This window comes from Pollicipes pollicipes, unplaced genomic scaffold (assembly GCF_011947565.3).
Source record: "Pollicipes pollicipes isolate AB1234 unplaced genomic scaffold, Ppol_2.1 Scaffold_3087;HRSCAF=3621_pilon_pilon_pilon, whole genome shotgun sequence".
In the NCBI taxonomy this organism is placed as follows: domain Eukaryota; kingdom Metazoa; phylum Arthropoda; class Thecostraca; order Pollicipedomorpha; family Pollicipedidae; genus Pollicipes; species Pollicipes pollicipes.
In genome coordinates, this window is record NW_023596225.1 from 5709549 (window position 1) to 5722914 (window position 13366).

Here is a 13366-nt window from a genome sequence, read left to right on the forward strand (position 1 = left end):
CACAGACCTGTATGCAATTCAACGTATTTTAGGTACTTTTGCCATGGTTAAGTATGCTTAAATCTCAACCTTGTTGTAAGTCCGAAGTGAATGGATTCTTGAATGGCAGATGTGATAGATCATTATTCAAGTTATCGACTCTGTTTTTTTTTTTTGCCAAGGTGTGGTGGGTGCCTTCTTCTAAATTGGAGCACCATTTTCTCAAGCACTTATAGTTCTTGCCTGTTGCCTGCTCATAAAAGCTTCCCTGCCTAAAGGGCTATTGCAGGGGTGCGGCAAGGATTGTCAAAGCGGCATAGGTCGGCAAACATACGACTATCCATTGATAGCTTGGACAGCAGCTTTATAATTTCTATCTGAATCTGTCTATGCTGCAAAAATGTGGGCCTAGAGGGAGGGGCTGCCCCCCCCCCCCCCTCCTTAGCTGCATCACTGTGCAATACCCCCGGCATGTTGTAAATAATTGTGAATGATAATCATAGTAGTAGCACATAATTGCTTGGCATCTTGGAATAAATCACTAGCAATGCCATGGTGGGGCGGCCCAACATGCAAGAATCTGCGCACCAGTTCACACAGGAAATCTGTCAATGGTGCGTGATTGCGCCCAGACAAGAAAGCATTCCAGACTGCTTTGCTCAAGCACATGGCTGCACATTCTGAATTTCCGTCATTCCACAAGCTTTCCGTAGCACAGTCAAGAATGAACAGGTATATGCTTTTACCCAGTGATGTCCTGAGCTCCCTGGGCTGCTCACTGAAGCAGGAATGGCAAAAAGAGAAGCGCAATGGCGACAAAGATGTCTGAGGTATGTGCCAGGCAACTCCCAGTGAGGGTGTCAAGCTCCCTATAAAAACTATATTTTCAATGTCGGGTGGTCAGCTTCCCACTTTTCGAAAGTTCTCGGATGTTGGGGGGGGAGGGGGGGGGGGGGTCAGAGGAAAGCTTATGGGAGTCTGCAATTGATAGGTTGGAGGTCCGCGACACCCCTACAGGGGGCAATTACGTGACACCCCACATGGTGGTCGTTGTGACATTCGTACACCTGAAAGTGACTCCCGCGTCGGCAGCGACGCAGAAATCGACTCCTGCATGACTGCATGGTAACACGGTGGTGGAGTGTGACTCCTAAGTGTAGAATTTTTCTGTAAAGCTAAAAAAATATAGGCGCATAACCCTACTACCATGCGAGTTTACATGAAGTTTTAATTTAAGTGTGTTTGAATGCAACATCCTCGTTTTCTATAAGCAAGTAAACGGTGCATTTGTTGCATTTGCACAAGTGAGGCAAGCGCAGAACCGTAACCAGCATATTTCCTAAAGGAAGAATCTCCTACACCATGGGGAAAAATAAAGGAAGTGAATATTGATTGACGATTTTGGTGATTAGACCAGCTACATATGTGACACGAATCGTACCAAAACTGGGGAGGGGATTTTCTCCAAGGGAGAGCATACTAGAGTCTCTGGAACCATTTGGATGTATCCAGTGGTCTCTGAGTCAAGAAAGACGGCCGTCAAGGCGGCACCAACAGGTCGGCACTGACTGAATAGTGATGTTGCCTGATATATAGCCATCCATCACATGAAGCAAAACGAAATTATATGGCGTAATAGCTAAACCCAGGGGCAAGTAACCGCTCACATTAAGTTTTCACGCACAAGCGATGTATCTGGAGTGATTCATTTTGTGACTTTGTTTGTGTCACCCGAATGCAAACGCTGTGGAACACGCCTTTTAAACTATCACCCCTTACTATGATTTGGCTCACCACGTCCCCTTTTACACAGATATTGTCAGAGACCTAATTTCGTATGAAATTTGTATATGCTTCAAGAAGAGCATAACCCGTAACAAAACCCATCATTTCTCACCAGGCCTGTGGGAACAGCCGATGATATTGCTCTTTCAGTAGTTTGGTTTTGTCACGTACGATTTCCCCATTTCACGGTTTCTAATGTGGCCTCTAGTGCGGAGTTTGGTGTACGTTTAACGCGACCAATACCTAAGCTTTGTACTAAGCCCGCTGACACTGCTTGGAGGCTTGTAACCCGTCTTATTGATTTTCTTGGGCGTTGCAATACCTGAACACAGTGTTGCGACGAAATGGGGTGTTTTGTTATGGACAACCACTATATTGGGCAGCCCTCGGCGGGCGGTCATGTCTGCTCGGGGACCGATTGGCAAAAGGTGCGAGCACATGCTCAGCTTCGTTCACATTGTGCATTATCTAATCAGCAGATGCGCTGATCCGACCACATTGCAATCAAAATTGCGGTGTCCTAGAATTGCCGACTCTGGGTGTAAAGCAACACCCTATGAGAAGGAATTTGCACTCCTTTTCCCCATATTCTATGTAAATTTTTCATTTCTGGGACACCTATGGCTATGTCCTGCCTCACCTACATCTGAATCATGTCTGTGTATGCACAGAGCAAGAGCGCCAGGTACCTCCAAGCCCAAGTACCCCAGCGACCCTAGCTGCTTGCACGCATTAAGTTTGGTTTGTTCACAAAATGTATCACAATCTGCAGCTGTGCGCCAAATGCAAGGTTTTCACGAATCCTCTATATTTTTTTTTTGTCTCACCGCCACACCACGGGCAGAGCCTGGTGGAAATACCAGCAATGGCTGGTAGAGAATTCCACTCCGCGTACTTTTTTCCCGAGGAAGCTTGACCACTAAATGAATCACTCCCGAAATGCATGAGTGAAAAGTTCAAGAAATGTCTTTTAAATTATGCTTCCAAGGTGAATATCACCATTTGAGCACTTCTATTAACATTTTTTAAGTCAAATCAGCCGATAGCAAAATTTTGTGAGAAAAGTACCAGTCTTTATATTTATTTAGCTACTTTTGTTTTTCTTGATATCATACCAGTGTGATACAACTGTATTCTTTCTTCCTTTTTGAATGCCTTTAGAGGGACCATCCGCTGCTTAAGATATTGACCAATTTCTCTGCAAGATGCTCCAACTGCAAGCTTGTACATATTTCATGCATAAATTGGATAAATTCGCCAGCCGCCCAAACATGTTTGATATCCACCCAAGCGCGAACAATTCACAGGAAATGAGGGAGACAATTTGAAGCACGGAACTTATTTTTACCGCCATTTTTACCCCCTGCAACGTTCGGTTAACCGTTGTTGTTTTTTTTTCTTTGTTCATAGCGGTGCTCAATAAGGATAAATCCAAGCTTTTCGAGTGTCTGACTTACCAGGCTACCTGGCAAGGCCTAAAATAGCCTTGCCTCTGCCTCTGTATGGCAGCATTAGAATATCCTGTCATATGGAGCCTTGGGACAGACCTGACGCAGCTAATACAAAAGTGTTTGATGGCCAAATTCTGCCTTGTGAAGATGTTTGTCATGCGCACCTCTTACTGGTTTCGCACTTTAATCTCGAACGTTGGTGGGCATGATTAATATTTATATTTGGTGGGGGGGGGGGGAACTCGGATGACTCTGTCTGCCAGCAGACCATGCAAAAGGTACTGAATTTTTGTTTTTGGGGAGCAGGAAGAAGCCGGTAAGTCTCCTGTGGACCAAGTAATTGCTTACCTTACCTGCTTTCAACACATGATTGGTAACCAGAGTTAGCCATTTTCTGCTGTAATGCATCGAGTTTTGCCATAAGACAAATTATGATGCCACCAGGCATGCAATGGGCTTATTTTGTTCCATATCTTCGTTATTTGCCCCAAATTTCTTGAAGTAGCCCCTCATGGCTCCTTTAACCAGATGTTTTCTATAGTTGTCATGGTTTGATGACTGGCAAATGACTGTACTGTATATATGCACTATATTTTTTAACACAGGGGTGCTCTAAGCTGCATAGCAATTATAATATGAGTTAAATATTGGTATGTAAAAAATATTCGGACAACCTCATTTAAAAGATGAAGCCACCATCTCAAACTTTGTCATCAAATATGAATAAACGAGCCCAAATGGATGCATTTGCTGCAGCTGAAAAGGCAAGCAGCAATACTGGCATGGTCATCTAAAAGTTATGTTATTTTTGGAGGAGAGAGATTGTTTTGTGGAGCATACCCATCATTGTCCTTGACATAGGCCTACCACGACGATCAAAATAAGCTGTTCAAAGCGATTTAAGGTGTTGTTATTTGTGTGTTGCCAACTTTGTCTGATGTCAACCAGCATGCACAAATGAATTGAATAAAAATGCTAGTTGAAACCAGCCAAAAACTAGCTTTAAATATCATGGTTTTATCACAAGTGCTGCTGTCAAGATACGAGTCAGTTGAGATGATGTTCATCATATGGGCTACTCTATGTTAGGGTAAGTTGGTCAAGTGCATGACAAGTGGCAATAGGAATTGTGCAAGAATCAGTAACTCACGTGATACAAACAGGTTATACAGGATGAAAAGATGTATGGCCTCTTTAGGTTAGGCATAGGCTACTTTCATGGAAATAAGCATAGGTATTTTGCAAGAAACAGTGACAAAGTGTTTGTTTTCCCTGACTCTATCTAAACATTAGTCAGAAAGATGTCTATTGCGTTTGACTTGGTGATGGGCTGATGTGTAGGAGTCCAAGGTTTTTTTTGTTTGAGTGTTTTATGCTTGGCGAATTTTCTGTTGTTATTTTGTTATTGAATTCCTTTGCTTTGTTTTGCTTTAAAAGTGCTGTGGAGCGGAATCGAAAAGAGGTCAAACAAGGTCAAATTCCAAGTTGGTCTCCAAAGCACCCCCAGAACCTAGGCAACTGTCTCCAAGCAAAAGGTCACAAGCCCATTTGAGGTCATTGGCCTTGTTTGACCCTTTGAAGGTCACGGTGATCAAAGTGATACAAGACTGCTCTGCGTTTTCATTTGAATAAGCGACAAAGATTCACGCTAGGCAGTATGTTCCTAAAACAAAGGGTTCGACCCGGGTCGTCTTAGGTCAGTGGCCTGTTCTGACTTCTAAGAAGTCAACTGAAAATGTATAATGCGGTTCCTGCTGTCAATAAATTTGAAATGAGCACCAGCAATTATCCCATACAGCAACCCTTAGAGTAATAAATCAGGTTGGTTTTGACCTTGGTCTAACTATTATACCTGACCTTAGGTCAACGTAATTTGGTCATTCAATATTTGTGGTGCCTAAGAAAGCATATCAGATATGTATGTATTCGTCAAACACTCCGTTGTTGCATCAGATTGAAAGATTCCCCAGAAATTGCCTTCGCTTAAACCATGGGCTGACTTTGATCTGTCATAGGTCAGGGACCTTACAAGGTACATCTGAAATTTGTATGTCAAACGATCCGCTATGCAATTGTCTACAGCTATGCAAAATATGGCGCGCTACGCCGTGCCGTTCAAAAACCATTCGTGAAAAGCTCTTGGGGGGTCAATTTGCGCCCCACCCGAGCGCGTGTTAATGTATTCTGTTTCCATTTAATGGCCTAAGATGTTAAAAAAATGAAGTAGTTTTGTCACGTTTCTGATCTTACGTCCATGCCAACTTGAAATAAATGCCTTTGTTTGCTGAAACATCAGCCACGAGCTCATAAGTTCCGTCTTTTGTGAATGGATTTTTTCACTCCCGCACGGTCTTTTTACGATGGAATTTTTCACTCGCACCCTAGTTCAAAAGCGATTCTAGCTCCCTGAAATTGCGTATCAAGGAGGACGAATCTCTCTACTCGTCCGTTTCGTACTCGGTCGGCCCTCGGTGGGCGGCAATTCCTGCTCGTGGACCGATTGGCAAGATGTGAGAGAGCATGCGGAACTTCGTTCGCATTGTGCATTATCCAATCAGCAGATGCGCTGATCTGACCACATTGCAATCACAAATTCGTATTTACGAAGACGAATCTCTCCACTTGTTTGTTTCGCATTTGGCCGCCCTCATCGGGCGACCAACTTTGCTCGGGCACGGATTGGCAAAAGGTGCGAGGACATGCTCAGCATCGTTCACATTGTGCATTATCCAATAAGCAGTTTCGCTGATCTGACCATATTGCAATCACATATTCGTTTTAACGAGGACAAATTTCGAAACGACTCGTCCGTTTCGCACTCGGCGGGCGGTCAACTTTTCCCGGGCACCGATTGGCAAAAGTTGCGAGCGCATGCTCAGCTTCGCTCATCTTGTGCATTATGCAATCAGCAGATTCGCTGGTCTGATCACATTGCGATCACAACTGTGTATCAACGAGGACGAATCTCTCCACACGTCCGTTTCGCCTTTGGGCCGCCTTCGCCGGGGGGCCATCTCTGCTTGTGCACCGATTGGCAAGAGGTCTGATAACATGCTTAGGCTTCGCTCACATTGTGCATTATTCAATCAATCAGCAAATACGCAGATCTGGCCACATTTTTGTCTCAAATGCACACCAACGAGGAGGAATCTCTCCACTCGTCCATTTCGCATTCGGGCCGCCTTCCGCGGATGCCCATTCCCGTTCGTATATCTATAAGCGGAATGTCTCAGGCGCCACCCTGTGGCGGAGAGCCGGCACGCTGCCACCGGTGGTCGACTGCTAACTGATTAGGGTGTTAGCATGGTCAGTTCGCTTGTCCTCGCCTTATAGAAAACTTGCAAGAACATGGGACCCACACGCAGCACTTCCCTACTGCTATAGTAATACATTTGGTATGGAATTGCCTTGCTTTGGCACGCATCACATCACATCATGGCACGTAATGAACGTTGTGAACGAAGCTGAGCATGTGCACGTAACTCTTGCAAATCGGTGTATGAGCAGAGATTGCCGCCCGCTGAGGGCGGCCCGAGTGGAAAACGGACGAATGGAGAGATTCTTCTTTGTTGATACGCATTTGTGATTGCATTGTTGTCAGATCAGCGCATCTGCTGATTGGATAATGCACAATGTCAACGAAGCTAAGCGTGTTCCCGGCATGCTTGCCATTCGGTGCACAGGCAGAGAGGGCCGCCCGTCGAGGGCACCCAAGCACGAAATGGAGGAGTGGAGGGATTCATTCTCGTTGAGACGCATTTTTTTATTGCAATGTGGTCAGATCAGCGCATCTGCTGATTGGATAATGCTTAATGTGAACGAAGCTGATGAAGTTCTCTGACCTTTTGTCAATCGGTGCACGAGCAGAGGTGGCTGCCCGCCGTGGGCGGCCCCAATGCGAAACGGACGAGTGGAGAGATTTGTCCTTATTGATACGCATTTGTGATTGCAATGAGGCCAGGTCAGGGCATCTGGCGATATGGTAATGCACGATGTGAACGAATCTGAGGATGTTCTCGCACTTTTTGCAATTCGTTGCCCGAGAAGAGAAGGCTGCCAGCCGAGGGCGGCCTGAGTGCGAAAGGGACGAGTGAAGAGAAACGTGTTACCCCTGCTCATTGGCTGCCTTTGCTACACTATACCACTCCTCATTTGGGATGGTGTAGCAAATGTGGGTTCCTTTCAGTCTCTTGTTTGAATAAATGACCACATCGGAAAAGGGCAACATGCTATAGTGACAAAAACCTCAATGACAACATGGAAGAAACGACAAGCATTTTGAAAAAAAAATAATCTGTAATCTCACTTCTGTCGCAAGTGTGAAGGGTGCAGCCTAACGATGGTCACATGGAACAACAAATTTCGATGCAGGCGTGTACTTTCCTATTCAGTTGTGACGCTTCCGCCCGCCCGCTCCCCCCCCCCCCCCGAACATGGGCAAAAGCCCCTTCCGTCTTTGGTAGAAATATGGGCGAAATCCGGGGAAATGCCGGTATTTGCGAAACTTTGGTGGTAGTTTCATAGTCCTCTGATAACACTATTTTGGGAAACTACGCCCCTGTTCCGACCTGATCGATTATAACAGTTTTGTCCTGCACAACACTCTGTGTCAAAAACTGCCCTTTCTTCTTTCCTCCTGCCGTAAGGGGCCATGAGCTGCCACGTAAAGCTGTCGTCTGCCATCCGTAAGGGTATGGCTGAGCGTCGAGCCTACTCTCCTTATTACTTCCTTCTTTCTATCTTTCTGTATTTTCTCTTATCGCCAACCCATCAGCACTAACCTAACAAGCAAAGTCGTTTAATTGAAATACAACAGATGCACATTACACGGTAGTATGAAAAGAAACAATGGCTGATGTGTCTTAAAGCTGAGCGAAGTTGCCAGAGAGTTAACATATTGATGACTGGAGCTCTAGAAATAACCAAAACTGTCATGAAAAATATTCGCCCAGATGTTGCTATCTAAAAAGGTATTCATTACGCTTCACAGTCTGTCGAACAGACCGTTCCGTGGTGCCTGCACAAGGGCGCGAAGTACAGCAAACAAAGATTGGATGCGGATCGATCGAGGCGGCACAAGAAGAAGGAACAGCTGAGCAAGATTGGAGAGTCCACTTTACTTTGAGAAGACGTTTCCCAGAAAGAGCAAATCGTGCTGCACTCATTGTGCTGCCAGTGATATAATTTTGAAATGATGCAGAAGGCTGACATAAGACAGGGGCGCTGTTCGCCCGGAGATTGTAAACAAATAAGAAACTGCACTGCACCCGATCAAACTGCACAAAACTGCACAACTGCACAACTGCACCCGATCGACCCGCGCTATGCGAGAACTGGCCGTCCCCGTCCAGTCCACGCTACAATATTCGAAAACCGGTTGCATACTTGCAAAATACGCGGTCATCACTGTGCATTGGCTTAATTTCAACCTATTGGTACCGGCTCTTGCCACGCTTTTAGTGATATTATGGTGTGTCACCATGTTACTGACTAGAAAAACAGTTTTGTTAGGATATTTAAAGAGTAGGCTTATTTGCTTCCGCAATCAAAAGCCCAAAGCACGTAAGTTCAATCTGAAGGATTCATTCCACGTGACGTCGGCGTCATAACGGGTCACTTATTTGACACCATTCTCGGTACGTAAATGCACCATTCGTGTTGAAAGGCTCTGCGAGAACGCATGCCGGATTTGCTATTGGGGCAAATGTCAAATGTCTACGTCATGCTTATAACCAGTGAATTTAGCTCGCCGCAGACGAAATACAATTCCTTGCGTTACCTTGCCTTAGAGTGATTTGAAATTTAACAGGCAAGGGACCCAGCGCCCAGACCGACGTGGAGTCCTCTGTTCAGTATTGGTGGTTACCCCAGAAACCCCCAGAGGCGCATTCAGAGCTCGGGCCGACTCCTCCCCTCCCGGGGTCTCCATCTTTATTTTAGCATCATAAAAGGCCTTTTTTCTTGTGATCATTGCTCGCCGACTTTTGGCCCCACCTTAAAAAGGTACTGGCTGCGCCTCTGGAGCCTGATGGACGCATGATTCCCTTCAGCTGGCATTTCAGAGCCCATCTTGCGGGCCGTTGTCGGTTATTCCCAGCCATTACGACTCTTGGTTCGACCTTCGGACCCTTCCATGGGTTTCTTGACCGCTGGTCGCGACTTGGTACATAGGACCCCTCGGACTTAATGCGTCTGTGAGGAGGGGGTACACTCCCCAGCCTCTACCCGCCCCCCCCCCCCCCTCATCCGGCCGCCCCCGCCTACACTGCTGTGTAGAGATTTCGTAAATATATTGCCGAGCTGGATCGGCAGAATCGTCGGTTGCCGATCACCACTGGCAGGTATTTTTCATATATGCGTTTCTAGGCAACCAATGTAAACAGTGTGAACAGTAGCGCTGACAGATTCCGGTTGGTTCATCTTATTTCACGACATTCTGAAGCACAAGCGACATATTGAAAAAAACGCGTTTTGCCTCTCCCGATTGCCATCTGATAGCGTAAGGCCGCAGGGTGCTTGCTCCCTCGTTTTTATCCTATTATCTCCGCTTCTAGAATATGTGGTGTTGGAGTTGTCTTCAGAGCTGTGACACCTTTGTTTCTGTTACGTGATAGTTCCTTAGCTGTAAGTTTCATGTACGATTCCTATCTCTATCTCTGTTACCAAAGGATGTGTGTGTGTGTGTGTTTGTGTGTGTGTGTGTGTGTGTGTGTGTGTGTGTGTGTGTGTGTGTGTGTGTGTGTGTGTGTGTGTGTGTGTGTGCGTGTGCGTGTGCGTGTGCGTGTGCGTGTGTGTGTATGTGTGCGTGTGTGTGTGTGTGTGCGTGTGCGTGTGCGTGTGCGTGTGCGTGTGTGTGTATGTGTGTGTGGGTGTGTATGTGTGTGTGCATGTGTGTGGGTGGGTGGGTGTGTATGTGTGTGTGTGTGTATGTGTGTGTGGGTGTGGGTGTGGGTGTGGGTATGGGTGTGTGTGTGTGTGTGTGTGTGTGCGTGTGCGTGTGTGTGTGCGTGTGTGTGTGTGTGTGTGTGTGCGTGTGCGTGTGTGTGTATGTGTGTGTGGGTGTGTATGTGTGTGTGCATGTGTGTGGGTGGGTGTGTGTATGTGTGTGTGTGGGGGGGGGTGTGTGGTGTGGGTTTGTGTGCGTGTGTGTGTGTGGGTGTGGGTGTGGGTGTGGGTGTGTGTGTGTGTGTGTGTGGTTTGTGTCCATTGGTTCACCTGCGGGCCAAACGTTCAGAAGTTTTTGCATGAAACTTACCCACGACAGAGATCTGCCGTCCGCGCTTGACAGTTGCGTCAAAATTCTGCATTTTTCTGCATCTGCAATTCTGCAAAATTCTGCAAATGGGCGCTCGCGCGGGGAGCTTACAACTTTGTTTATTAAGCACCGCTTTACATTAAAGAAGAAGCAAGCTAGCTTGTCTTCAGGCTGTCCGGAAGTTGGCCGGCAGATGGCGGGAGGGGGGGGGGGGGGGGGTGGCGCAGCGATCCCGCCTGGGGCGTGGCGGTCGGCGGTGCGCTGCGCTTTGCGGTTGCCGGGCGCGCACAGGTGTGGTTTCTGTTGCGACGGGCCGAGTTTGAAAAACCGAAGCCGAATTCAAGCTGCCACCGTCAAAATCATGCGTGATTTAGCTTTGAAAACCACATAGGCGTGTTGGCCGGCTCATTGTCTCTCTTTACCCTACCTTTGCTGATTGCATTTTTGCACATGTCGTTCGCAAATGAGTCTAGATTGATGGGTTACACGGTGGCTTATTGCGCCGCGACGGGACGGCGTCGTTCGGTGTCTCGGCCGACGCCGGAGTTTGCTTCCAGGTTAAACGGCCGTCTGATGACGTGATTAGCTGCCGTAATTTATTACCTCCCACCGATTATGCCATCTGGCACTAAAATATCGACAGCAATGGGTTCCAGCCACGACGCGGGTATGGCACGAAAAGGTGTACCGTGCGAAAGGGTACGTGTCACGTGCCACATGCTTTTTCTCTCTTCCACGGGCTTGCAGGTTGTGTGCCGCATCTCGGCTTTCTGGTGATACATTGGCTGTTTTGGGTTTCTGATTCATTCGATGATCGGGGTGTGTATTTTGGTGATGTAAGTGTCGAATCTCGATGGTGCTGAAGTTAATGTTCCTGAGCGGAGTCGTGATGTCTCACTGCGCAGCATCGCGGTGCCTTCGTGCTGATCTTTTGCTTCTGTTGTGGCATGTGGCGCACCTCGATCGCCGCGGCTCGGACAGCATCCTTTCGGTGCCGGCGAGCGATCGCTGTACAATAGTCCGTGCTGCGGTGTGATGCTTCAGTCGGCGAGGATCAGACGCCTCAAGAGTCAAGCTGCATATCGACGTCGGCTGGAGGTAAGATATTGGCGGAATAAGTCTGATATTCACCGATTAGCAATGTCCTTTATCCTCAATTGGATAATGCGAAGCTGAAGGTAAGTCGATTAGATCCGGGCGAAATAAGACTGATGTTCATCGATTGGCAATGCCGTTGCTTTCCAGCTGAGCCCCCCGCCCCCCTCCCCCCCCCCGCCAAAAACAAAAATGTGTCGTAGCGCGCAGTGGGATATAAGGATTACATTCGGTGTGGCACGTCAGAAACAACAGCTGCACACCATCATCACCACCAATATTGTGTGCGGACCGTGCGGCACCCTCCGTCTGACGACGCCGTGCATGGTGGACGGAGCATGCAAGAAGCAGTTCTCAAAGGCCTTACGGTCCATCACGGAGGTGGACGATACGGGATACCCCCGGTACCGGCGCCGCAGCCCCTGTAACGGAGGACGCATGGTGCAGCTCGCCGGCCCGCCGGGCGGCGCCGTCGACGTCGACAACCGGTGGATTGTGCCCTACAATCCGTTCCTCAGTCGCGCCCTGGACGGCCATGTCAACATGGAGATCATCACCCACGCCGTCGTGTGCATACGGTACGTCATCAAGTATGTCACCGAGGGCGGAGACCAGGTGATGTTCCGGGTGTCGGCTGGGGACGAGGTGGTGGACGAGATCGCCACCTACCAGCAGGGCCGCTACCTGAACGCCATGGAGGTGGCGTGGCGGCATTTCGGCTACCCTGTCCACAAGCACCAACCGCCAGTGCAACAGCTGTCCGTCCACCTGGGCGGCGACGACCAACAGCTGCGCTTCCGCGCCGGCGACAGCCCGCGTCAAGTGGCGGAGGACGCTGGCGCCGACACCAAGCTCACCGGCCTCTTCAAGCGGTGCGCGGAGGACGAGTTTGCCCGGACTCTGCCCTGCCACAGTGTGCCGCACTACTACACGTGGCAGACGGGAGCTCGGTGCTGGCGTCGGCGCCGCCGAGGCACGCCGGACGTTGCCGGCATCTTCGCCGCTGAAGCCATCGGTCGCGTCTACGCCGTCAGCCCGCGCGCCGGGGAGGCGTTCTTCCTGCGCCTGCTCCTCCACAACGTGCGTGGGCCGCGCTCCTATGAGGAGCTGCGCACGGTGGATGGCCAGGTGAGCGCCACCTTCAGGGGCACGTGCTCGGTACACGGCTTGCTGGAAAACGGCCAGCACTGGCACCGGGCCATGGAGGAGGCGGCCGTCGTCGCCCTCCCCCGCCAGCTGCGGCGGCTGTTCGCCGTGATTGCCGTCGAAGGCCGTGCCAGCTGTGATCTGCTGCGGCTGTGGCGCACCTTCCGGCACGCCATGTCCGAGGACGTGCGCCACCGGCTGTCGCGGGTGGGCGGCGGCGGCGGCGTCGGCGACACCGAAGACATCGACGAAGTCGACGGCAGTGGCGGGGACACCTAGACGCTGAACACGAACCTGGCATGCGACTCATCTACGACGCGACCCTGCGCCTCATCGGTCGTCATCTGCGCCGCCTCAGCGGCCAGACGCAGGCCGACGTCTGCCTGCCGCGGCCAGACGCTGGCCGACGTCTGCCTGCCGCAGCCGGCCGACGCTCCAAGCCAGCCGATCGTCGAGGACGGCGGCGAGGCGCTGGGCCGCCAGCGTGCGCACGTGTCCGCCCGCCTGCCGCTGCTGACCGACGAGCAGCGCCTCGTCTACGACGAGGTCATGCGGCGGTTGGACGTGGGCGACGGTGGTTCCATGTTTCTGCAGGCACCCGGAGGTAAGTAAGCAACCGCACTTTCAGAAGCGCAAAGTTTTGCGATTGCATCAC

General features: G+C 49.5%; 1 protein-coding gene across 1 annotated transcript; it reads left to right on the top strand.

Annotated features, from left to right (window-relative positions):
- The first annotated feature begins 11757 nt into the window (after positions 1 to 11757).
- On the top strand, positions 11758 to 12990 carry LOC119089287 (uncharacterized). Its single transcript, XM_037211951.1, has 2 exons — positions 11758 to 12693; positions 12802 to 12990. Exons 1-2 carry the CDS (start codon positions 11758 to 11760, stop codon positions 12988 to 12990), a joined length of 1125 nt encoding a protein of 374 aa, XP_037067846.1.
- The last annotated feature ends 376 nt before the right edge of the window (positions 12991 to 13366 follow it).